General features: G+C 41.2%; 1 protein-coding gene across 1 annotated transcript in view; it reads right to left on the bottom strand.

Annotated features, from left to right (window-relative positions):
• The window catches only part of GPC3 (glypican 3), a 441069-nt gene that overhangs the window by 143481 nt on the left and 273243 nt on the right, over positions 1-24345 (bottom strand). Inside the window, exons 4-5 of the mRNA XM_059049870.2 lie at positions 18439-18572; positions 7667-7792 (exon numbers count right to left, since the gene is read on the bottom strand). Of these exons, the coding sequence (XP_058905853.1) occupies positions 7667-7792; positions 18439-18572 (260 nt within the window). The remainder of the gene's footprint in view (positions 1-7666; positions 7793-18438; positions 18573-24345) is intronic.

The following is a 24345-nucleotide window of genomic DNA, read 5'->3' as shown; positions in this document are numbered from 1 at the left end:
TGTCAGTCAGTAGGATAAGCTGGGTTTTTCTCACTCAATTCTGCAGGTAGAGCTGCTGTACGTGACACTATAATCTTAAGGGATAAATGTCACTGTATCGCCATAGAGTAGGTTCTGAAAAATAGCTGTCACTAAAGACAACTTTTGACATAAATCTATAACAGAAAATATGTCAGCCTAAGCCCTTAGAGGAATTATTACATGGGGGCGCACCCCAAATTTATCTGTCTTACCTTACCGGGATTATAAAAAAAATCTCTAGCTGACACAAATATTTCATGCTACACCAAGTTAAGTCATTTTCTATGTAATCTATTTTTCCTTCAAAATGTGGTTCCATGAAAAATCTTGACTTACCTAAAGCAAGTTAGAACATGTAAGCTGCCATACTAGCTATACCTCAGTATTTTCATTCTAGGACATACACTCAAATCAGAAAAAAGTGAAGTGTCATGTTTCTGCTTCCAGGAAAACTGAGTGAAATGAAGTCCAAAAATGTCTGAAGGGGACCAAGAGCTGTGGAGGTAGACGGTGCTCCAAACAAAATAAAGTTACTTTCCCAGTCAATATATATATATATATCAAAGCCCTATTTGTCCCTCTCTCCCTCCTGCCAGCCTTTCATAAGCAGAGCTTCCTGCAGGATAGGGGGCAAAGGAAGAGCTAGCAATGAGAAGAGCTGGGGTATTGAAGGCTGCACCACTGTTCCTAACCCTCCGACCACCACCTGACTCAATACCATCCAATACTATTTCCATGATCCACTGTTTGCTTTCTTTCCTGTGCCCACTTCCTCTTGGCTCTGTTTTTTATTTTATATTTGCCTCCCCATTGATGTTTTCATTGGCTATCCCATATGCAAAGTTCTATGTACACTGCCTTGAGCCTTTTGGAGAAAAGCTACAACGTAAACCTAAACTAACAAACAAAACTCAAATAATAAATAATAACCTATTTTAGCATGAGAACATGGGAGCTAGATATAGCGACTGCTGCATATCACTGGCCTGTTCTGATGTGATTGGAATGAGCTGTGCAAGTGCATATGTGTGTCTGAATATGTATACACTCCACACATCGGTCTTTTCTTCAATTAATTCCTTCATCACCAGATTGAAGATCCTGAAGGTCTTTCCATTTTGCTCTTTAAACCAGTGAAAACCTTGCTAGTGCTAGAAATTGGTCCCTCCCCTACCTCAAGTCCTCAAAACAGTGTTCTTAAAATAACTGCATTATAAAAACAGAATCGACTCTTTCCCCTCACCTTTCCTACATTATAGGGCAAAACCCCCGCCGTTTTGTTCATCTCATTTAAAACAACATTATTTTGTACATGTCAGGAATTGGGTGTTAACGGTTCTCTCATTCATTCCCACTTGTTGATATGACACAGTCTATCCCTCCAACTCAGCAGAAGAAAAACAGTCTCGTTACGCGACTTTTCTGAAGCATCCAGAAGGTTTAGAGACAAGAACAAAACTCCTTGAGAATTAAAATAATTGCTTTGTATATTCCTGCTTCTGCCTTTCCAATTAAGCAGAGAAATCCTGGAGAGGCGCTATAAACACTGGAAGACTTGTCTGATCAGTGGAAATAAGGGAGAATTTGCAGTGAGTGTGTGCGTATATCACTTCTCAGGTGAAATGGCAGGTAAGATTGCACAGGAGGGCGAGGACGCACCTTCACTGCAATGTGCCCCTGCGGATCTCAGGGAGTTTATTCTCTAATGCCACGTGTCCCATGTACTCCACTGAGAGTCCCAGAGCCATGCTGAGAAAATACAAAATGGATACTGATCCATAATGAACAAAAGTGGCCATGCAGATCTATCAGCCAGAAGATAGCAGCAATATTCTGGGGCTGACATCTTGATCCAGGCCCATCGAGCACAGCAACATGGCAGAGGAGCAACAAAGCCAGCTAGGACTGGATACAGAGGGAACTGAGGCACCGTGCCACAACGTATAAGTAGTTGTATATGTGGAATTGATAAACCTCAAAGTCACTAGGGAAGTATAGACTCCTGTAGGAGGTATGTGGACTGCAGGAGAGACCAGCTGACTATACACACAGAGCTGAGAAAAAAAGACTCAGGGGAGAAAAACTGCAAAGGAATATAGAGATGAAGCCAGGTGGAGGAGAGGCTAGCATTTAGGTGGTGCTCAAGTATGACGGGGATGGGCGACCTGAAGGCTGTCCTGTCCTCAAGGTTAAGGGTGAGCCAAGCCGATTCAGAAATGGTGGGAAAAGCCTGATGAGAGCAGTAGTTGCTCAGGGTTTAATATACAAATGGGTGGAAAACTGATGACTGGATAAAGAAAATGTGCTATACCCATGCAATGAAATATTATTTGGCCATAAGAAGAAAAGAAGTGCTGATACATGCTACAATTTGGATGAACCTTAAAAACATTATGCTAAGTGAATGGTTCCATTTATATGAAATATTCAGAATTGGTTAGTTGCCAGGGGCTGGAGGAAGCGGAGAGTGGGAAGTGATCACTAATGGGTATAAGGTTTCTTCTGGGGTGATGACAAAGTCTTGGAACAAGACAGAGGTGATGATTGTACAACATAGTGAATGTACTAAATGCCACTGTATTGTATACCTTAAAATGGTTAATTTTATATTATATGAATTTCACCTCAATAACACACACACACACACACACACACACACACACACACACACACACACACACAAGCATGCACGCCCAATACAAATGGGTAGGAGCCTCTGCTGTGACGGCTCTGAGGGGAGCTCTCCCTGGACTGCTGAGGAAGGAGGCTGGTTGACTTTTCTCCTCTCATTCTTCTCCTTAAGTTGTAAACTCCTCAGCAGGGGGCAGGCACTGCATTCTACTACCTATCACTGGATGCCCCACAGGGCCTCGTACATAGTAAGTGCTCAATGTTTGTTGAAGGAACCTGCATTATCAGATGTTAAATGTAGAAAAAAAAAAACAGCATTTTTTTCTAACTAAGGTTTTTGAACATGTATAGGTTCAGTTTCTCTCTCATGCTATTTTATTTTATTTTATTTTATTTTATTATTATTTTTTTTTTTGCGGTATGTGGGCCTCTCACTGCTGTGGCCTCTCCCGTTGCGGAGCACAGGCTCCGGACGCGCAGGCCTAGCGGCCATGGCTCACGGGCTTAGTTGCTCCGCGGCATGTGGGATCTTCCCGGACCAGGGCACGAACCCGTGACCCCTGCATCGGCAGGCGGATTCTCAACCATTGCGCCACCAGGGAAGCCCTCTCATGCTATTTTAACATAAACTTGATTAAACAATAAAACAGGGCTTCCATAGTATCAAACCATCCAGGAGAAGGGTGAAAATTTCAGCCAATTATCCAGATATTTGGCCTAACAGTTCTAAAAAGGTGTTTGAGAATGCATTTGCTAATTTGTTCACTCTTCATACAGGCAAAGCCTACATTTAGCTGTTAGGCCCAGTGTTAGCTGACTTCTATGGGCTCCTTTATTTTTCTCTTGGTCGCAGAGATTCTGTAACTGCAATTCACGGTAGTTCTACAGAGGCAAAAGGAGGAGGATTTTCTGCCTTTGGCAATGGTAGGAGATCTTTGCCTGTAGGATACATGGTGACTCTCATGATGGAGTATACCTCACACAAGCCAAGCTTGCTAATTTGAAGATGTCTCTGTGAAATCCTGGAAGCTAATATTTATCTCCAGCCAAGATGAGGAGGTGGTGGACGAAGGGGGAGGGGAGAAGGACAAATGATACTTAGGTGGTACTCCCTGAGACTAGATCTGTGAAAACGTTCTTTTCCTGCATAGTTCAACTGATTTTATTCATAAGAGATAAAAATTGAAAGGATGTGAAACATGACCTTATATAGAGAGACAATGACTTGTTTGATTCTTTAAAAGTTGAAAGATCTGTACGTCCATAGTAGGAGGGTATAAACAGCTATGATAACCCAGCAGACATGGATATTGATCAATATTTCCTTCAACGTCAATATTTTCTTTTTAATCAGGTGTCTCCACTGACAAGTCTTGTTCTCTTTCAAGATCCTTGATTTTCATAAATTTTCTTGACTAAAAGTAAAATATTTTCAAAGGAACACAAATCCAACCTATAAAGGCAACAAAGTCACAAGCCACTTGACAATATGAATTGGCAACTGTTACTGAAGACTAAATTAAATGAGAAATTAAATGAAAAGCACTGGAAACAGGATTTAACTAGAGATGAGACATGCAGCGCAAAGCTAATCTTCATAAATGGTGCAAATAGAGGGCACACATGTCCTCAGGCTACAGAACTTCATATTATTAAATGTATATTATTGAGTAATTTTGTAAAAATCTAGTTCGACACTATTCCCTCCCTAGTCCCATTGTTGCGTTGGGTCAGTGATTAAAGTACAGGTTAATTATAACCCGAGGTTGCCAACCATGGAAGGGTCACTTCCTGGATTACATTATCCTTATTCTGTCTACCAACACGTTTGATTTCCTTCCTTCCTTCCAACTTCTCTGTCTTCCTTCCTTCTTTTATTCCTGCAGAGTATATATCAACAATAAAAGTTGTTCCAAAAAAATAGTTTTTTCAGAAGTACAAGTAAGAGTTTGGAATAATGGCTTTCCTCCATGCTATAATATTTATTTTATCATTTTCAATATCCTAAGATATTAAAAGCTAGCAAATTAAAGAAGTTTAACAGAGTTATTTTAACGGTGCAGAAGTGCATTTAGTCAACTTTTGGACTCATTCAAAGTTAGCAGGCTTTGGATTCTTCCATTTGATAGAAAAGGACTTTCTTGGTTCCAGGACAACATCCTTCATGAAAGTATAATGAACATGAAGTCGTTTATATGAGTAAAATTCAATTTTTAAAAATCCCGCTAATTCGGGACTTCTCTGGTGGCGCAGGGATTGAGAGTCCGCCTGCCAATGCAGGGGACATGGGTTTGATCCCTGGTCCGGGAAGATCCCACATGCCGTGGAGCAACTAAGCCCATGCGCCATAACTACTGAGCCTGCGCTCTAGAGCCCGCGAGCCACAACTACTGAAGCCCACGTGCCACAGCTACTGAGTCCATGTGCCACAACTACTGAAGCCCACGCTCCTAGAGCCCGTGCTCTGCAACAAGAGAAGCCACAGCAATGAGAAGCCCACGCACCGCAACAAAGAGTAGCCCCCGCTCGCCGCAACGAGAGAAAAGCCCGTGTGCAGCAACGAAGACCCAGTACAGCCAAAAAAAATAAAAAATAAAAAAACCACAGGCCTGCCTGACAATAAATTCTTTTGAATTAACTAAAACTGGATCATCTGATATATCAGAAGACATATCCAGTGGGGTTACAACATTTGCTCTAAATAATCACAACAATGAGGAAACATATTAGTGCTTGATTCACAGTAGGTACTCAAATATTTGTTAAATGAGTAAATAAATGAATGATTACGTTAGTAAATAAATATAAGCCAAAATTTCCATGCTTACAAGATGTGCTGCCTAAAACAAATTAGTGTTCAGGTATTGTTCATTTTTTACCATCTTAATATACCAGTGGGTAAGCCATTGGGATGGTCTCTCATCAAGTTTATGCAAGAACCACATATTTGACCTGTGGGCACTTTCCTTTTTAAATATTATATCATTTATACCTGTTTTAAGGCATCTACTTGCTTTTTTTTTTTTTTTTTTTTTTTTTGCGGTACTCGAGCCTCTCCTGTCCCGTTGCAGAGCACAGGCTCCGGACGCGCAGGCTCAGTGGCCGTGGCTCACGGGCCCAGCCGCTCCGCGGCACATGGGATCTTCCCGGACCGGGGCACGAACCCGCGTCCCCCGCATCGGCAGGCGGACTCTCAACCACTGCCCCACCAGGGAAGCCCGAGGTATCTGCTTTTTATAAAGCCAAATACCAACTGCTTTTCTTTGACAATTTAAATGAATATCGTTAACAGTTAGGTACATTTCCATGATTCTCCTCAGTACCTGATAGAGATTTTAGAGTGATAAAGATACACCATTTCTCCAGAGTAGAGTGGTCTGCATGGGGCCATTAATCCCTCCAGCCTGATTCACATTTGCTACAGAGAAGTCTATCTCCAGGGTGGCATGCCACCTCAGTCTCATTAGCACCTCATTCTCATTGTTCCAGGTCGGTACAAAGCTTAGTTGAGAAACAAGCTGTTTTCAGGCATGTGTTCTACTTTGCATTGGGAAGAGATGGGGTGGTGGGGGAAGGGAGAAAGAAGAGAAGTAACACGAACTGAGCTTCCAGTATCTGCCAGTCTGCTAGGGGCTTTACCTCACCTACTAGTGACTCACCCCTGGCCACACATAGTCAGTAACAGAACTGAGATGCAAATCCAAGTTCATCTGTCTCCAAAGCCTTCCTCTGTCCATGACATTACATTGCTAATTAATTCCATTTAGCATCATGATTAATTATCCTGTGTCCGGATATTGGGTTCCACTAGAATGTAAGCTCCTCAAAGCAAGTAACTTGCCTATCTTGTTCACCCTCATATCCCTAACTCCTACCTTGGTGCTTAACACACAGTATCTCAAACATAAACGTTGAAGGTATGGATGAATGTATAAATCCGTAAGGAAATAAAACACACAGACTGCTGGAGCTGAGGTGCTCTAATCCAACCATCTCGGTTTTTAGATGGGGAAACTAAGGCTCGGAGGGATTAAATCGCTTGCCCTTGGTTAAACAACTGGTCAGTGAAAGATTCAGAACTTGCATCCAGGCCTCTTCTGTATTCTCCTCTACAACATGCTACCCCTTGCACAGACATTTTTGAAAGCATGTTCATCAACTCCATATGGTTTCCTAAGCATTCTACCCTCCCGATTTAATTCTTTAATTGTAAGCTATTCCTTACACATGCAAAGCAATGGAGGTTAGGAATACCATTAGCCCACTAGAATGAAAGCTCACTGAGGACAGGAAAATTGGCCTGTTCTTTTCACTTCGACATGACTGGCACTTAGAAAATGCTCAGTAAGTATGTGCTGAAGAAATGAATACATATTATTTCCTTTCCAGCGATAAGCAAATTCTTCAGAGATGACGAATGTTAGCACAGATTATACTAAGAAACACTCAAATGATTCAACATTTCAGTAAAAATACTGTGAAATGGTACTCCTCCTTCCCTCCCCTTTCTTCTTTCCTCTGTCTTCATCTAGAACACGGGGCACGGGGCGGGGGAGATAATGCTATTTCATAGGCTTGATGTAAGGATAAAAAGAGTTAATACATATAAGCACTTAGCATGGTGCTTCACATGTAGTTAACTCTCAATAAATAACAGCTATTAGTACAAATATGATTTCTTCAAATCAATCAATCAATCAATCAATAAGGGCCCACAAAATGAGAAGATGCAGAAGCCAAAGACATCCCCCCGCCAAAAAAAGACTTGTTTTATCCTTTACAATTTGTAAAATGTTCCTGAATCCATAGTTTTCCATGTGCTTCAAAGTCTGTAAGTTCTATGAGAGCTATAAGTTATAGACGGCATCCGCCATGTCAGAGATGTTCATGTGTATGTTTTTTTTCTAGACTTTTTCTCATGAAATTAATGGAGAGAAGACATAACGAACACTGAGATGAACATATGATGAGTATTCCTCAAATATTGCTATATTTAACATTAGAAAAAGATTACCTCTCCACGAGTTCTTGTCCATTCCAGCAAAGGGTGTCATTTTCAGCCACAGGGCTATGGCTGCAGATGTAGCCAGGCAAAGCACTATAGAAGCTGATGAAAGATTTTAACTTCTGAATTAGTTCCCTGAAAGAAAAACAAAACATCTGTGTATAAGATGCAAGTGAACCCAGTATGAGGAAAGTTTAATTTCCTTATCAGCATGACAGAAAGGCTCTGCCAGGGTGATTAGAGCAATAAATGATTTAAAAAGACATTCTTGGCTACAAGGCCACAATTTAGGTTTTTTTTTAATCAATAAAATGATAGAAAAAAAATTTGCCTGCCATATAAGGTGCTGTTCCTATCAGAAGGATGATTTAATTTCCCCATCCATTTTTCTAACACGTTCAGCTTCCATTTTTTGTTCAGATGCTGTTACCCACATTCTCAAAGGTGCTGATTACAAGCACACTGGAGTACTACATATCTTTTGGTTTCTGAGTGCAGCTGAGTGCGTTGATTGTAATTTACAATGCTATTACCCTAGAGATGGCCCCATTCCATACAGACTCTGGCTAATAGTTGCAGATCAGAATTGCAGGGTGCTCAGAGCAGTATAAGCTCTGTGAAATTCTCCTGACAATATCGTCAGAGAAACTCACATCTGCTAAAGGAGGAAGGTTTCTTTGTTCTTTGTTTATATATTGTGGTTCCTATGGGGGTGGGGTGGGAGGGGTCCTAGTATATATATATATTTTTTTCTTTATTTTTTTAATTTTTTTTAACATCTTTATTGGAGTATACTTGTTTTACAATAGTGTGTTAGTTTTTCCTTTACAACAAACTGAATCAGTTATACATATACATATGTTCCCATATCTCTTCCCTCTTGCATCACCCTCTCTCCCACCCTCCCTAGGTCCTAGTATATTTTATCATATATTTGCTCTGGCTTTCATGTTATAAGAGAGTGTGTGTGTGTGTGTGTGTGTGTGTGTGTGTGTGTGTGTGTGTGTGTGAGAGAGAGAGAGAGAGAGAGAGAGAGAGAGAGAGAGAGACCAAGCGACCGTATTATATATGCAAATGTGTATAAACACACACCCATAAATACCCAGCAAAACTTTTGGCCTATTATCTTCTTTCAGATGTACATGGACATACAAAATAAGACAGTATAGACTGGAAAGAAGTGTTTATGCTTATTTAGAAATATTAAAATATCTATGCAATAGATGTCCAGTAGTCAACAAACTAAAATAAAGTACTCCATTTTCTAAAGCAATATTCCTTGTAGAAGGGAAGTTAAAGAGTACTTCATATATATTCAAGTCTATCTTAAGTCTTCACTAAGTTTTTAGAGACTCTCACCAGGGAATCTGCTGGCAGTGGAGTAATTATGCAATACTGTCTCCAGGCTAACAATGGACTGACCTGATATACAGGCCTCTAGAGGAGCCCAGAAATGCCTTCTGGGGGTTGTTCTCAGATCCGGCCAAAAGAGGAAGACTGGTGGAAATTACTGTCTTGCATTTAATGCCATTTTCCACTTTATTACCATAAAGCAATTCATTTCAACTAATAATTTAGAGAAAGAGAGAGAGAGAGCACGCTTAAGACACTCAGCACATCTTCACAAAGGCTCGGGTCACAGTAAAGCCATCACTTCCCATAGGAGGCCTCCTCCTATCTCCAAACTCTCTCTCACTAACATAGCACATAGCAAGAAAAATGGAACCTCAGAGCAAAGCCTTCCAAGTTGACTTCCCTAGAAGTTAAAACAAACAAACAAACAAACATAACACTCTGAACTTCTTCCAGCCTCCCAACTCTTGCAGTTTTTTTCTTGGCTGATCATAAAGATCACTGACCAACTGGAGAAGATTCAGAGAGAGTCCATCTAAATGTCGAGGGGACAAAGGGCCGCGATAAACCGAAGACCTCCAACTTTAGTATGGAGGGATATTACTGGGTGGGGTCAAAATAAAAGTCTAAGAAAGCCACAAAGACTGTGAATAACGTCTAGGTCATCAAATTCTAGAACTCGGGGGAATCTCTCTGAAACTTGAACAACGTAGCTTGGGGAAATAAAAGACCATCCTGCTTCACAGAGTAATCATTACCTCCACAGGACATACAGGATGGACCTAGGGAGAGACAGTGTTTTTAAAACTTGCTTCTGAATTAGTTATTTTGAATTTAGAACAGTTTCATTTAGGAACTATGATATAGTGATGGCTGGATTCTCAGAACAGCCCCTTAAAACCCATTAGGAGTAGTAGCTAAGAGCACTGATTTTGGGGTCTGACCCACGTGAGTTTCAAATGCCAGTTACTCTCTCACTTACTTAGCAGTAAAACCTTACTAGACAGATTCTAAACTTCTCTGGGGCTTAGTTTCTTCATCTGTAAAATGAAGTAAATGATAGGCTGCTGGGAGGATTAAATGAGACAATGCATGTAAAGTGTTAAGCACAGTACCTGGCACAGAGTAATACCTCCACAGTGGTAGCCATTTGGCAATTTATTTCCATTATTATGAGCCTGTAGAATATATATATATAGTATATCTATGAATTATATATTATATTCCAGATAAATTTATGTATGCAAGATAATTAAGTTGTTTTCAAGTTCCAGATAACTTTATATGTGCAAGATAAATAATACTTCATCTTTTAAGGTGGGTATTAAAAAGTACAACCATGTTTTCTCCCTAAATATTTTTCCTGTTATTCTTTTTCAAAAATTAGCGAGCTTGTGGGCTGGGTAAATCACTGGACTAATCTGGTATAGCAGTTGAGATGGTCTTTGCCTGGTAGGAAAGTGGTGGTGGCCTTCACAAGGGTTTGTGTCTAAGAATCCGAAATTGAGTATCAAATGTGGAGGACCAAGCCAAGATGAAGTCGAGTTCAAAAAGGTAGGTTAATCATCGGGGAAAGGCAAGTCAAAACCACAGTAAGATACCACTTCAAGATGACTATAATAAAAAAAAAATGACTATAATAAAAAAGACAAAAAGTGCTGGGAAGGGTGGGGAGAGACTGGACCTCCCACACATTGCTGGTGGGAATGTAAAACAGCACAACCACTGTGGAAAATAGTTTGGTGGTTCTTCACAAAGTTAAGCATAGAGTTACCACATGACCCAGCAATTCCACTACTAGGTATATAGCCAAAATAACTAAAAACAAGTACTCAAGTAAGTACATGTACACGCATGCTCATAGCAGTACTATTAACAGTAGCCAAAAGGCGGAACAAGACAGAGAGATAAACAAACACATATTCTATACGATGGAATATTATTCTGTCTTAAAAAAAGTATTCCTGCGTGCTACAACATGGATGAACCTTGAAAACATTATGCTAAGTGAAAGAAACCAATCATGAAGGATCACATACTATACGATTCCATTTATGTGAAATGTCCAGAATAGGCAAATTTAGAGAGGCATAAAGTAGATGAGTGGTTGCTTTGGGCTGGGGCGGGGATGACGGTTGGGGAATGCTAGCTAAAAGGTATGGGATTTCTTCTTGAGGTGATGAAAATGTTCTAAAATTGATTGTGGTGATGGTTGCACAACTCTGTGAATATAATAAAAACAGCTGAATTATACACTTTAAATGGATGAATTGTACTGTGTGTAGATTATATCTCAATGAAGCTCTTATTGAGATTTACCTCCAAAAAAGGGTAGAGAAGAGGTGAAATATGTCTCAGAGAAAGAGAGGCTTTGTCTACAAGAGAGAGACACTCCTTGGAATAGTGGAAAGAGACCATCAGGAGAGCTGGGAACGAGCCAGGTTTGGATGGGCCTGAAACAACGGCCCGGGTGAAGGGTGAGAAAAGAAATTTATAAGGGCCACAACTTCTGCACTGCAAGAGCTGCAAACAGTGGTTAAAATCTATTTCTTCCTTCATCTTATAAAATGAAGTCTGCTTTTTTCTCATCATAAAAGAAATATATGGTCACTATTGAGAATTTATAAAATATAGAAAAGTAGAAGGGGGAAAAAAAACCTTATTTATAGTGCTACCAGCCAGATAATCACACTTAATATTTGGACATATTTCCTTTCTAGACTTTCCTCTCCAGTAAAGTTTTATGTTTATTTCTCTAAAACCTATTCTTCTTGATAGGCTTGTTCACTGCGTTCTTTTTGGTTCTCAGTGTATATTATTCCCATTAGAACCCACCTAGAATCCCAGGTAGATTTGATTAGAAAAGAACATCAAAATAATGAAATAAATGCTGGTTGTTGATTTTTGAAAGGAAAGCCAGACATCCTATTTTTCAGGGTAGAAGACTTTCTAAACTGTTGGAGAGTTAATGAGCTTTTCAAAAGAGGGCGACAACAGGTAATAACGTCCTCTGACATCACAGCCCTGAAAGCAGCAGAGTGTGACAGGAGTTTACTGCCTCCTGGGTTTACTGCGCCTTATTTCTTCTCTTCTCTGTCACTCCTTCCTAAACTTGTTCTGGCATGGGAATGAAGTGTATTTGATTTTTACCTTTTCTTAAATAAAGCTTTCTATCTCCCTGCTTATACTTTTAAAAGGAGGTGAGCTGAATATATTTCTATTTATCTCTTTGAAGAAAGATACCTGAAACTAAATTAAGTGACGTATTAATTACCCATGTATGACTCAGTCCAGATTTCTTTTCTTTGTGCTAGTAACCCATGACAAACAACAAAAGAATCTCCACCCATGCACTAAGGCAGTCTGTTGAATTGAACTGTCTCTGGAAAAAAAAAAAAAAAAAAAGGATAAAAGTTTGGACAATTAGTTGCCCGGGATGGGAAAACAATGTGATTGAAGGGAATGTTCTTTGATTCGAATTTCACTCTATTCTAATCATACACGCCAAACATACCATTTGACATATAAATATTGAATCCTACGGCTCTCACTTGGGGCAAACCCCATGCTTGCTCACGGCAGCCTACTCAGGAAAAAAGAGTCTCTTCAATGTGTTAAAAGTGGAACTAGAGGACAGGGCCCCTTTGCATGCACGAGCCATTTTGAAATATTGCAGCTAGGTGCACGTGATCTTTCCTGGGGGGCTCCCACCATCTTCAAGAGGAGCGTCCCCTTCTTGGGTTGTGGCCGAGAGGATTCCCTTTGCTTTCTTGCAATGATTTGCTTGGGCAGGCATCAAAGCAGCTCTAATTGGAAACCACTGCAAGTAAAAAGCAGCCTTTCATCCCCAGCTGCAGATCCTGAACTTTTCTCCTTTATCATTAAGGACCTTATTTTTCTTAATATAAAATAATATGAGCTCATTATTTTTTAAAAAAATTAAAAACACAGAAAAGCCCATAAACTATTTATCATTAGAATGATGCAGAATCATACTTATTTCTGCTGCAAAGAACCTTTCATGGTCTGACCCCAAGCTATAATTTTCTACATTCCAGAGACTAGCCCATACTTTCTCTCATACTGTTCCCTTTGCCTGGAATACCCTCTTTTCCCCTCTCCATCTGCTGAATTTCTGCTCTTCCTTCAAGGCCCAGCTCGTCGATTCACTCAGGACATACTTTGTTTCGTTCAGAGGGTGGAAGGCAGCAGTCTGAGGGAGTGTGGGAATAAGCTTTGCTTTTGAACCAGGGAGCTGAGATCAGCTTTTGTTCTTTTCTTTCTAGGTCATTTACTAGTGTCACCTAATCCACTGCCCCTTTAGACCACGTCAGAGAGGAAAGGGAGGAGGGCGAGTGCAGGACAGGGAAGGCTGGAACACGTAGATGTACTTTCACAAGGGTGGCGGGGCTGTGTGACTTGCTCACAGGTTAGCGTCTGGGCCAGAAGTTTGGTGTGTAGATGCCGAATGGACTATATTCAACTACAGATTTCGTGTTTGGAAAAGGGAAAGATACTGCTCATGCCATAACATACCAAACTTTACGGGCGATATGCAAACGACAAGGTACACATTATCACAGGGGAAGCGGTGAAAGAGACATTCAATAGGGCAAAGGAGGGCAAGTCTGACACCTGCGAGGAGCTGAAAATATTAGAGTTGGAACGGCCTGTGAAAATGTCATTTCTTTTATTCTGATTGTACTACTTATGCATCTTGTCCTACCCTCACTGGTTTATAAATCTGATGACAGATATTTTCAATATTGGTATCTGAAAGGAATGCTGAGTCCCATACTCAGGCCACCAGTTGAGTATCAGATCGCCTTTAAATTGAACTAAGCTATTTCTAAGAGTAGTTGTGTGTTGCAAACTACCCAGTTGGGGGCAGACAAAACAAACAGATGACTTCTGAATGCTACCAAAGGAATCCTGCGTTTCTTTGTGTGTTTTTATTTTAATAAGGCAACGGGGCTTTTCAACTCATAATCAGATTCAGACAGCTTGCTCACAACCTCCACAGACTGAATGCTACAATAGGGCTCCTTTCTAATTATCATATTCTTTTTTTTTTTTTTTTTTGGGTTGTATGCGGGCCTCACTGTTGTGGCCTCTCCCGTTGTGGAGCATAGGCTCCGGACGCTCAGGCTCAGCGGCCATGGCTCACGGGCCCAGCCGCTCCGCGGCATGTGGGATCTTCCCGGACCGGGGCACGAACCCGTGTCCCCTGCATCGGCAGGCGGACTCTCAACCACTGCGCCACCAGGGAAGCCCTAATTATCACATTCTTAACCACAGAGGATGATGGAGCTGGAGGCATGGGTGCGAGGGGTGCTGGAGGCACATATATTTTTTTGGACAGTGTGAAATCCTGTGCAGAACATACTGAGAAATGTACAGAGGTCCTAACACTCTGCCACAGCAAGCCCTCTCAATAACATCAGATTGCAGGGGGCAGTGCATTTAGCCAGAGATCCTCTGAATCCCCTCTTCTCCACTCTCCCTAAGAGGGTTTGCAATGCTATTTGACAGAGTTAAATGAGATCAGACACTCTCCTGTTGTTTTATTTTCTTATTCCGCCAGAAAGTTCAGAAGGAAGGGCTCCATCTCAGTTTGGCTTCAGTGTGCAAAAAAGATGAGAAACACCGTGGGGTGGGCTCATGTTCCCAACACCCAAAGGAGCCCTGCCTGACTACCACTTAATTAAGTCTACGGGCTTTTGCAGTTTTTCTTACTATCCTTTCTTTTCTTTGGGGGTTGGCAACAAATTCAAAAACGAATCCAAACAAAGTGCCAAATCTGGGTGCTTAGCCAAAAACTCATTTACCGATTTTTTCTTTCCCTGGAGGAATCAACATCCATAGAGCCCTCCCTGGTAAGGCGAAAGGGAACAGGTCCCATAGAGCCCGAGACGGAAGCCATGGCAGCGGGAACCTTAAGAAACGAACATCCATGGGCTTCCCTGGTGGCGCAGTGGTTGAGAATCCGCCTGCCGATGCAGGAGACACGGGTTCGTGCCCTGGTCCGGGAAGATCCCACATGCCGCGGAGCGGCTGTGCCTGTGAGCCGTGGCCGCTAGGCCTGCGCGTCCAGAGCCTGTGCTCCGCAACGGGAGAGGCCACAACAGTGAGAGGCAGGCCCGCATACCGCAAAAAAAAAAAAAAAAAAAAAAAAAAAAAAAAAAAAAAAAAAAAAAAAAGAGAAACGAACATCCTATTTACTTATCAATGTGTCTAGGTTGACAGGGTGATCTCAAAATGCCACTGGAATGCTGTATTTATTTTGAAAAAGCTTTGCATGTGATTCTGTTACAAATTAATATACCACATCCTCAATGAAGCCTCCACTATACCTGGGCAGAGGTTCTCTCCTTCCCTGTAGGCTGCCTCTTTGCACTTACAAAACTGTTTTGAAATGATCGCTATCTAAGTCTATTTCCACATTAGACTGATTTGGAGAGCAGAGACTGTGTCTTGGTTTCCAGTGCACAGTATAACATTCTGGCACATAATAGGTGTTTCCCAAATTTCTGCTGAGTTGAACAATATATAATATATATATATATATAAATAATATTAATATTATACTAGAAATGTAATATAAATATAATAATATAGAAAACAAACATTATATTACTTATAATTTCTATTTTGTATATTATTTATAAGTAATTAATCTATAATATTATATAAATTCCTCACTTCAGTGCAATATGCAAGAGGTTTCCACTAGTTAAAGGTCAATAAGTGAGGTTAATTCCTCAGATGGTTTGGGCAGAGTAAAAGCAATGGAGAGCAATTGACAAAGGACAGATACGGGCTACAGAGGGCCTGGAGAAATGGCTGAATTTTGTCTTCCCAGAAAGACAAATAATTTCCCGAAGAATCCCTATGCTATATGGAAATGGTTCTCAGAGTATTTTGGTGCCAGGACCCCTGTGGTGGTTTTAAATATGTCCAGGGACTTCCCTGGCAGTCCACTGGTTAAGACTCTGAGCTTCTACTGCAAGGGGCCCAGGTTCGATCCTTGTTTGGGGAACTAAGATCCCACATGCCGTGTGGCACGGCCAAAAGATAAATAAAATAAAAAAATACATAAATACATAAATAAAAATAAATTTAAAAGTCAACAAACTCTTTGATACTGCTCCTTTCAAGAGGTGGAGCTTAATTTCCCTCCCCTTGAATGTGGACTAGAACTGGTGACTTGCTTCTAGCAAATCGAATATGTCAGAAGTGACAGTACATCACTTCCAAGACTAGGCCGTGAAAGACATCTCAGCTCTCTCCTTGCTCTCTCCCATGGCTCACTTATTCTGGGGAAGGCAGCAGCCATTGTGTGAGGACACTCAGAAGGTCCGTGTGGTGAGAAACTGAGGCCTCCTTCAAACAGCCAACCAGCACTGACTTGCTCCATGTGTAAATAAGCCACCATGGAAGTGGACCCTCCAGCCTCGGTCAACACTCAGCAGACTGCAGCTCCACGGTACCACCTTGACCAAAATTTCTTTGACACTGAGGACCACCCAGCTAAGCCCCTCCCGAATTCCTGACAGAAACTGTGACATAATAAATGTTTGTTGTTTTAAATAACTATGTTTTGTAGTAACTTGTTACATAGCACTAGATAACCAACACAACCCAAAGGGTCCCCCCCACCCCTGGCCGTACCATTCGGCATGTAGGATCTTAGCTCCCCGACCAGGGATGGAACCCACGCCCCCTACAGTGGAAGCATGGATTCTTAATCACTGGGCCACCAGGGAAGTCCCTTTTCTTTCTTTCTTTCTTTCTTTTTCTTCTTTTCCAAAGGGGTCTTAAAAATTACTAAGGACCCCAAAGAGCTTTTGTTTACATGACATATATTTATTGCTATCTACCGTCTTAGAAATTAAAACTCAGGAAAAATTTTTTTAAATTTATTATTAATTTTAAACTAACAGTAATGAGTCTTTATATGTTAGCATAAATTACATTTTTATGAAAAAAAAGTGAGAAAAGCGGTAATGCTTCTGCATTTTTGCAAAATATCTTTACTGTCTGTCTTAATAGGCGTCAGCTAAATTCTCCCATTGGCTTCTGCATTTAATGTGTTGCCATATTTTATTTTGGTTGAAGCGTATGAATGAAAGCCAGCTTCACATAGATATGTAGTTAGTAAAAGGAGGATCTTACAGACCCTCTGAAAGGGTTTTTCTGGGACTCCCTGAGTTCTCAAATCACACTTCAAAACTGCTGCTACAGGGAAACTAGAAGTTTATTAGGTTGGAAGTCACCAGAAGAAAATGTGACTTCCTGAAATGCTTCTTTGGAGGACTATCTCCCAAGTTCCCTTACTGCCCTCTCTCACCCTGAACTGTGTCATATATGCCTAAGAGTTACCGTTTCAGAATCTCCTGTGGTAAACGGACGTGAAAGGAAAAATTTAGCCCAAATACGAGACTATGACTTATCCCATCTCTTAATTTTCCACCTCTAGGCCTATCTCTCCCAATCCTCTCAAAGTCATCATGAGGCAGAACTCATGTCGAGCTATTCTTAAGCCAGAGGCAGGGTTGGCTACCTGCGCCGTCCTTTTGGGGAAATCAATTCTCCCAGATTTGTGTTGAGCTTCCCAATCCAATTTCCACCCCTTATTCGTAACCATGAAAGTAGAATAGGGAAGGAGGGAATCTGGACAGGGGGAGGAGGAATGAAGAGAACAAGCAACAAAGTTTAATTTGGTCCCTTGACTGCTGTCTTAAGGAATAGAAACCAAATCCTTCATTTTATCATTCTTAAAAGACTGTGTACTACTTTATTTTAAATAGATAACTAACAAGGACCTACTGTAGAGCACAGGGAAGTCGGCTCAATATTCTTTAATAACCTAAATGGGAAAAGAATTTGAAAAAGAATGGATACCTGTATGGGTATAATTGAATCACTTTGCTGTACCCCAGGAACTAACACATCACTGTTAATCAACTATACTCCAATATAAAATAAAAAACATTTTTAAAGAGTGTGTAGAGTGTGAAGTGTGTGTGTATACACATGAGAGTGTCTTGCCAGTTTCTCTTTGGTGAACTCACCCCTGACTCACTGTTTGTGGAAAGCCACAAACCAAGCCACGGAATTGTGAGACCAGATCATAAACAGAAAAGGTTTTGTTTACTCAATAAAGATCTTGAATAGAGAAGTCTGTTCCACCCTGTGTCGCTGTACTGGATATCTACATATGGTAAATTTACATCTAAATATGGCTTGGATATCATACAATATCCTTTTTCTTTAACATTAACAGATGATAGATTTAATTAATCAAACACTCTACTCCGAAGAACTAAATAACATGTATTTAAGAAGCTTCCCTCCAATGGTTTTTGACCTTAAAACACAATTGCTAATTGTATGCTGAAGTAGAGAGAAAAAAAAAAATCTCTCACCTTCTTCGGCTGGATAAGGTTTCTTCGTGCTCTACATGAGCAACTTTTAATACCTTCTTGTCAATAAACAAATCTTCAGGATAATAAGCAGATCTATACTGACGTTGTTGAGAATGAGCACATAACTTGCCAATCTGAAAAAAGAAATGCAGTATAATTATATGATATTTTCACAGACGTGATAGTAGAAACAAATTCTGAAACGCACTTCAATTTCTTCCCCAGTTTCTTTTTAAAGAGCAGAACGACGCTATTACTGGAGTCAAAAAAGGTGATAATGCTTTTAAGGCAAAGAACCGTCTGTGGAAAAGAAGGGTGAAGACCGTGGAAGAGGGCCCTTTGAGCACAGGCTATTCAGAGACTTCCTAAGATGAAAATGATTTTTCTCTACAGTGAAGTACACATTCGAGAGGACCCTGTACACAGGACTTACGCTACTGATACCTTTCAATGGCACTTCATATTTATCCCTATGAAGTTCACCAATGGGAACTGCCAAGTTTAGGAAGGTCTGTGAAGGAAGTGAGGGGTGTGTGAGAGATGTGTAGATTAGTCTGTTGATAGAAGAGCGGCCTCCTGCACACAAAGTGCTCGGGATTCTTCTGAGCATTTTGTTAAGCTCTTTTTTTTTTTTTTTTTTAATGATATAAGTTTCAGGTGTACAGCATTATAATTTAAAGCTTAGCTCTTTTACACTCATACAGTAATGATAACAAGGGCATCAGCTTTCTGACTTTTCTCAATTCTAAATGATTGATTTGGTTAAATTACTTGTAGATTTGCTGCTTTTTTCACTTTGGGTCAAAAGCCTGAATGAACTTCTGTATAAATTAAGTATGAATATTAACATATGCCCCCCTTGTGCCAGACACTATGCTGCATTTCTTTGTGTGTTATTTTACTAAGGCAAAGGGCTTTTCAATTCATAATCAGATTCAGGCAGCCCCATTTTATAGCTGAGGAAATTGAGGCTCAGAGGAGTTAAGTGACTTGCCTGAGACAAATAGACAGTGGATTCACTGTCTGACTTTGAACCCATGTCTGACTTCAAAGCTAATGCAATATCACCTTCCGAGAAGATGATGCTTCATTTTCAGTTGCTTACATTCTACATTTTTGGGAAAAAAAAAGAATTCCCAGTTCTCAAAAACATAGCCAACATAGCCAAGGTGAAAATATAGATTGTATACTTTAGGAAAAATATTAGAAATACCTTGTGAAAACAAGGATTATATCTTTGTCACTTCTGTGCCTCCATGGAATTCACACTGGATTTTGTACACTTAGGCCCTTAGTAAAGACAAATTAATTGAAGTGAACTGAAGGAAAATCCTCATGTCCAATCTGGCACACCATTCCACTGATAGGCCATGGGCTCTTAGTTGTAATCCCAGCTTTTGGATTCCTGAAGATAGCCCTGAAATATTCTCTAAGTTATGCATCTCTTTATAAAAGCATAAATGGCACTTGGTTTGTATAGCTTTGAAAAGTTATCCATATATGAATAAATGTTTGAATTAGAAAAAAATCTAGAATCAGCAGTAGCATCACCTTTAATGAAAGACAGCAGCTATAGTATGATATTCAGACTACTTCTGAATAGTATCTTAATGAGAATGAAACAAAAGTTGCAGACACTTTAAAATATTCCATTAGGCTTTGGAATGCATGATACTGAATTTTTCAGATGTGTTTATGTAACGCTGTTTGACTTGGGCTAATATGAACTCCAAATGAAGAATATGCAATCTCTGAATTTGCCCTACTTGGTAGCAGTCTGGTAGGGCACTTTAGGTAGAGGACTGCCCAGCTGTACTGCGGAGTTAACTTCCAATCCCTTCCAAAGCACATAATGCAGCTACAAATAACTGAGGGTAGCCTGTACATCATAAAATTATGTCCATAGACACATACGTGTTTCTTTGTTAAACTGCAGGTGAGCGTTCATGGAACAAAACCTTGATTTTTACTTCCACAAATATCTATTTGTGACTCTGTGAACATACATCAATGTGAGAGTCTATTTCACCAGGATCAAAGGATTCTTAATCAGCGCGTTCGGGAGCACAGGACACATTCTCTTGACTGACACCTGTTCCAAATCCAGCACCAAAATCAAAATCTTTCACACATCTTTCACAGTAACTTGCCTGCTTGCAACCCACAGCTGTGAAATCTCCCTCCCCATTGAAAGACCGCCAATCTACTGGAAAGGGCTGCAGCTGAGGCAAAAGTAGGAAGGTTAAGAACAAATGAGAATGTAGCCAGCCTGCAGTCTGACCCTTCTTCCCAAGCCGCCCAATGTGGCATTGTATGAAGCCGACTTCCCAAGGCTCTGTGTGGGATAAGGGGAAAACAACGGTATCCTGCCAACACCCCCATCTGAAATCTGCCATGTCTTATCAGACAGCCTGTATTTTCTTCCACAAATCTACCATGAAGCAAATTCTTCTCATATACAAAGTATTTGTCAAATGTAGACACCCCCTTTGGGCCCTTCTCTCCACATCTTTTACCTCCATACTGTGTGAGCTGTAGGTGAATATTATGAGCTTACTTTGAGAAGTGGACACAAAAAGAAAACATAATTTACAAAGAGGTGGGGTATTAACATGAAAGAGGTCCTTTCAACCTTATACTTGGGAAACATCAGGCTATGCTGGGAGATCTGGGTCTCATTCTACAGCTGGACTTGCTAAAGAAGCCAGCCTCCCAAGTGGCATTTGAGAAATCAGTATCCTGCCCAGAAGTTTTAGGCTCTTAAATAAAAGGTGCAATCCAATTTCCTTTCACTGACTAATGTACCTAGTCAAGGATACCACTATCTTTAAATTTAGTTAGTTGGACTGAATTTATTGGACAGAAAGGTGTCTCTATTAATAGACCTGGAATATAAAACCTTTTTGTTTTCCGTGAACTGTGATTCCTAATGGTGCCTTCACATATGTGCCAGAACCTGCGGCAGGGAAAGCAACAGTGCTGTGAAGTGTTATAAGACCTTGAAGTGTTATAAGAAGGCAGGGCCTCTGACCATATCCAGGCCAGCAATTCATTCTAGTAACCCTAGCACCATTCTTCTCTAAGCAGGGTCCAGAAGCACTGGCTTTATACAACACTGCTGAGCCCAGCAACGTATTTGTAAGTAAGAGCCTGGTAGACTGCACGTTAGGAAGTGCAGCCTACAACCCCACTTCTACCTCTCACTCACAGAAGGACTTCCTTTTGACCTGCTCCCACAGTTTCACTCCACTCTAGTCTCAAACAAAAGAGGAAGATACGGTATTTGAAGTGCCATATTTTATTCTGGGCTCCTTTGAAAAAGGGAGGGAGGAATTACTTTGCAAGTAGAGTATGTTACCAAAGATTCTGAAACCATGCAAAGCGTCTGGATTTGATGCAATTCACGCATGCACCCCATAACTGACATGTCAAGAAATGCAGATACTACACTGGTTACATTCATCCTTGGGCCCCCATTCGTTGTTGCTTCTAGGAACTCTCAGGTGACAAAAACTCAGACTTGATCTTTGCCTGAGGATGGCTGAGCAGAGAAAGTGAGCCTCCACTGTAAGCTTCTCATCAACACCAATGCCTCACTCCAGGCTAATGCTTCACAGAAACCTTCTATATCCATTCTCCATTCTATCCGGTGAGTCCTACAACAACCCTCTGAGGCATACAGTGCAGGTATTATTGACCCCATTTTACAGACCAGGAAAGAGGCTCACAGAGGTTAAGGAACCGAAACAAAGTCGAATGCCTAGGAAAGGGCAGAGCTGGGACTCGAACCCAGACATGTCTGACTTTAAAACCTATGTTTTTCTTTTTGCTTTTCCCCCCTATGCCATGGATTTCTGTCAAGAGGATAGACTCTAGGGCTCCCAGTATTGGGTGTGGCTCAGTTCTGTGGTCCTGTGGACATCCCATCCATAATTGGAGAAAGATAATGATTATGAAGACTATAAAACTGTACTTCAACGAAGAGCTAGTTATTAAAGATAAACAGAAAACTGGCATCCAATTTTAACCTAAGTTTCAGGCAGTATTGCTTGTGGAACGATGTAAACTCTTTGACACGCCAGGCAAGAGCGATTTCATAACCACACTAAAGCCCTGGATGTCAACTTCTGTGGGCTGTTGGAAAGGTGGTTCTGAAGTAGGCCCGGGCTGCTGCCTGCAGGATATCCCTGGACCCAGCCTCCTGAAGTCAGATTCTTGCATTGGCTACAAAATCTTCTGTAATTTCTACAATTCACCCCAGGGCTCTTCTGATGTCTGGCCCGAGTATATTCTCTATGGTTTCCCCCCAAAAGGAGATTCCAGGTTGATCCTATGCCTACAAAACTAAAACGGGTTTAAGCTTTTAGCTATAAGAGGCAAAAAGATTAGAAAATGGGGGGTGCAACTACATTAGAGAGTATCTCTGACTCTCTCCTACTCTTAACTAGCCCTAAAAGATCTACTCTGCTCTCAATTTAAAAATCAGATGTACAACTTTACATTCTCCTTCTCAAGAAGTAGATAAGAGGGGTGTGTGTGTGTGTGTGTGTGTCTGTGTGTGTCTGTGTGTTCTAACTTATATGGCCCATAATAGAAGGAAGAGCAGGAGGGGCGGGGAAGAAGAGGAGGAAGGAGAGGAAGAAGCAGAAGTGGAAAGAGAAAAGTTCCCATCACTGAGTCTGTGGCAGGAGAAGACCCAGGGACACATCAGTCTGCCCTCAGAAATCGGACAGCTTTCAACAGGGAAGATGGATGTCACACTAAATTGTACTCAGGGAGTAGTACAACTCGTTCCCTCTCAAGAGCTGTACCTGAGGCCACCAAGACTTGAGGACCTCTAGAGGACCTTTTCCGCTTTATTTAATTATACAATAACTATTCTGCTAGAATCCAGCTGATGACTGTGGTACCAAGGAGTGCTTTTCTGAGAACTGTGGCTAAATAACTGGTATAAATTTAGTCTTTGATCGCCAATGGATTCATCGGAACCCTGAAGAATTAAAAATAAAACTTCCGGCTTCTATTGACAAGTGAAACTAGACTAAGCATGAAAGAATGTAGACCTTATCACCTAGATTCCATCTTATTTTTCCCGGGGAACCTAGTGGACTTTGCCGGAGACACTGTGGGTGTGCTCTAAAAGAAAAGAGAGACACAGGACTATTAAGGATTGCACAACTGGATGATGGTAGAATGCTACGGATTTTCCTCTTTCTCACTGCCCTTGGCTCAGCAGAGGGTAACTGGAACACCATAATGACATCTACTGTTGTACCATCTTCCTGTGGACTATGACACACAAGAGAAAGGAAGGACCTTCAAGATGGTGGAGAAGTGAGACATGGAGATCATCATCCTCCCCACAAATACAACAAAAATACATCTACATGTGGAACAACTCCTACAGAACACCTACTGAACATTGGCAGAAGACCTCAGACTTCCCAAAAGGCAAGAAACTCCCCATGTACCTGGCCGTGAGGCTGACAGGGTCTTGGTGCTCCGGCCGGGTGTCAGGCCTGAGCCTCTGAGGTGGGAAAGCCGAGTTCAGGACATTAGACCACCAGACACCTCCCGACCCCACGTAATATCAATTGGCGAGAGCTCTCCCAGAGATGTCCATCTCAATGCTAAGACCCAGCTCCACTCAATGACCAGTAAGCTCCAATGCTGGACATCCCATGCCAAACAACTAGCAAGACAGGAGCACAACTCCACCCATTAGCAGAGAGGCTGCTTAACATCACACTAAGTTCACAGACACCCAAAAACACACCACTGGACTCAGTCCTGCCCACTAGACAGACAAGATCCAGGCTGATCCACCAGAACATAGGCGCAAGTCCCTTCCACCAGGAAGCCTATGTAACCCACTGAACCAACCTTAGCCACTGGGGACAGACACCA

The sequence above is a fragment of the Kogia breviceps genome, chromosome X (assembly GCF_026419965.1).
Source record: "Kogia breviceps isolate mKogBre1 chromosome X, mKogBre1 haplotype 1, whole genome shotgun sequence".
Classification (NCBI taxonomy): Eukaryota; Metazoa; Chordata; class Mammalia; order Artiodactyla; family Physeteridae; genus Kogia; species Kogia breviceps.
The sequence above is the reverse complement of the archived record's forward strand: the minus strand, read 5'-3'. Positions and strand labels throughout refer to the sequence as shown.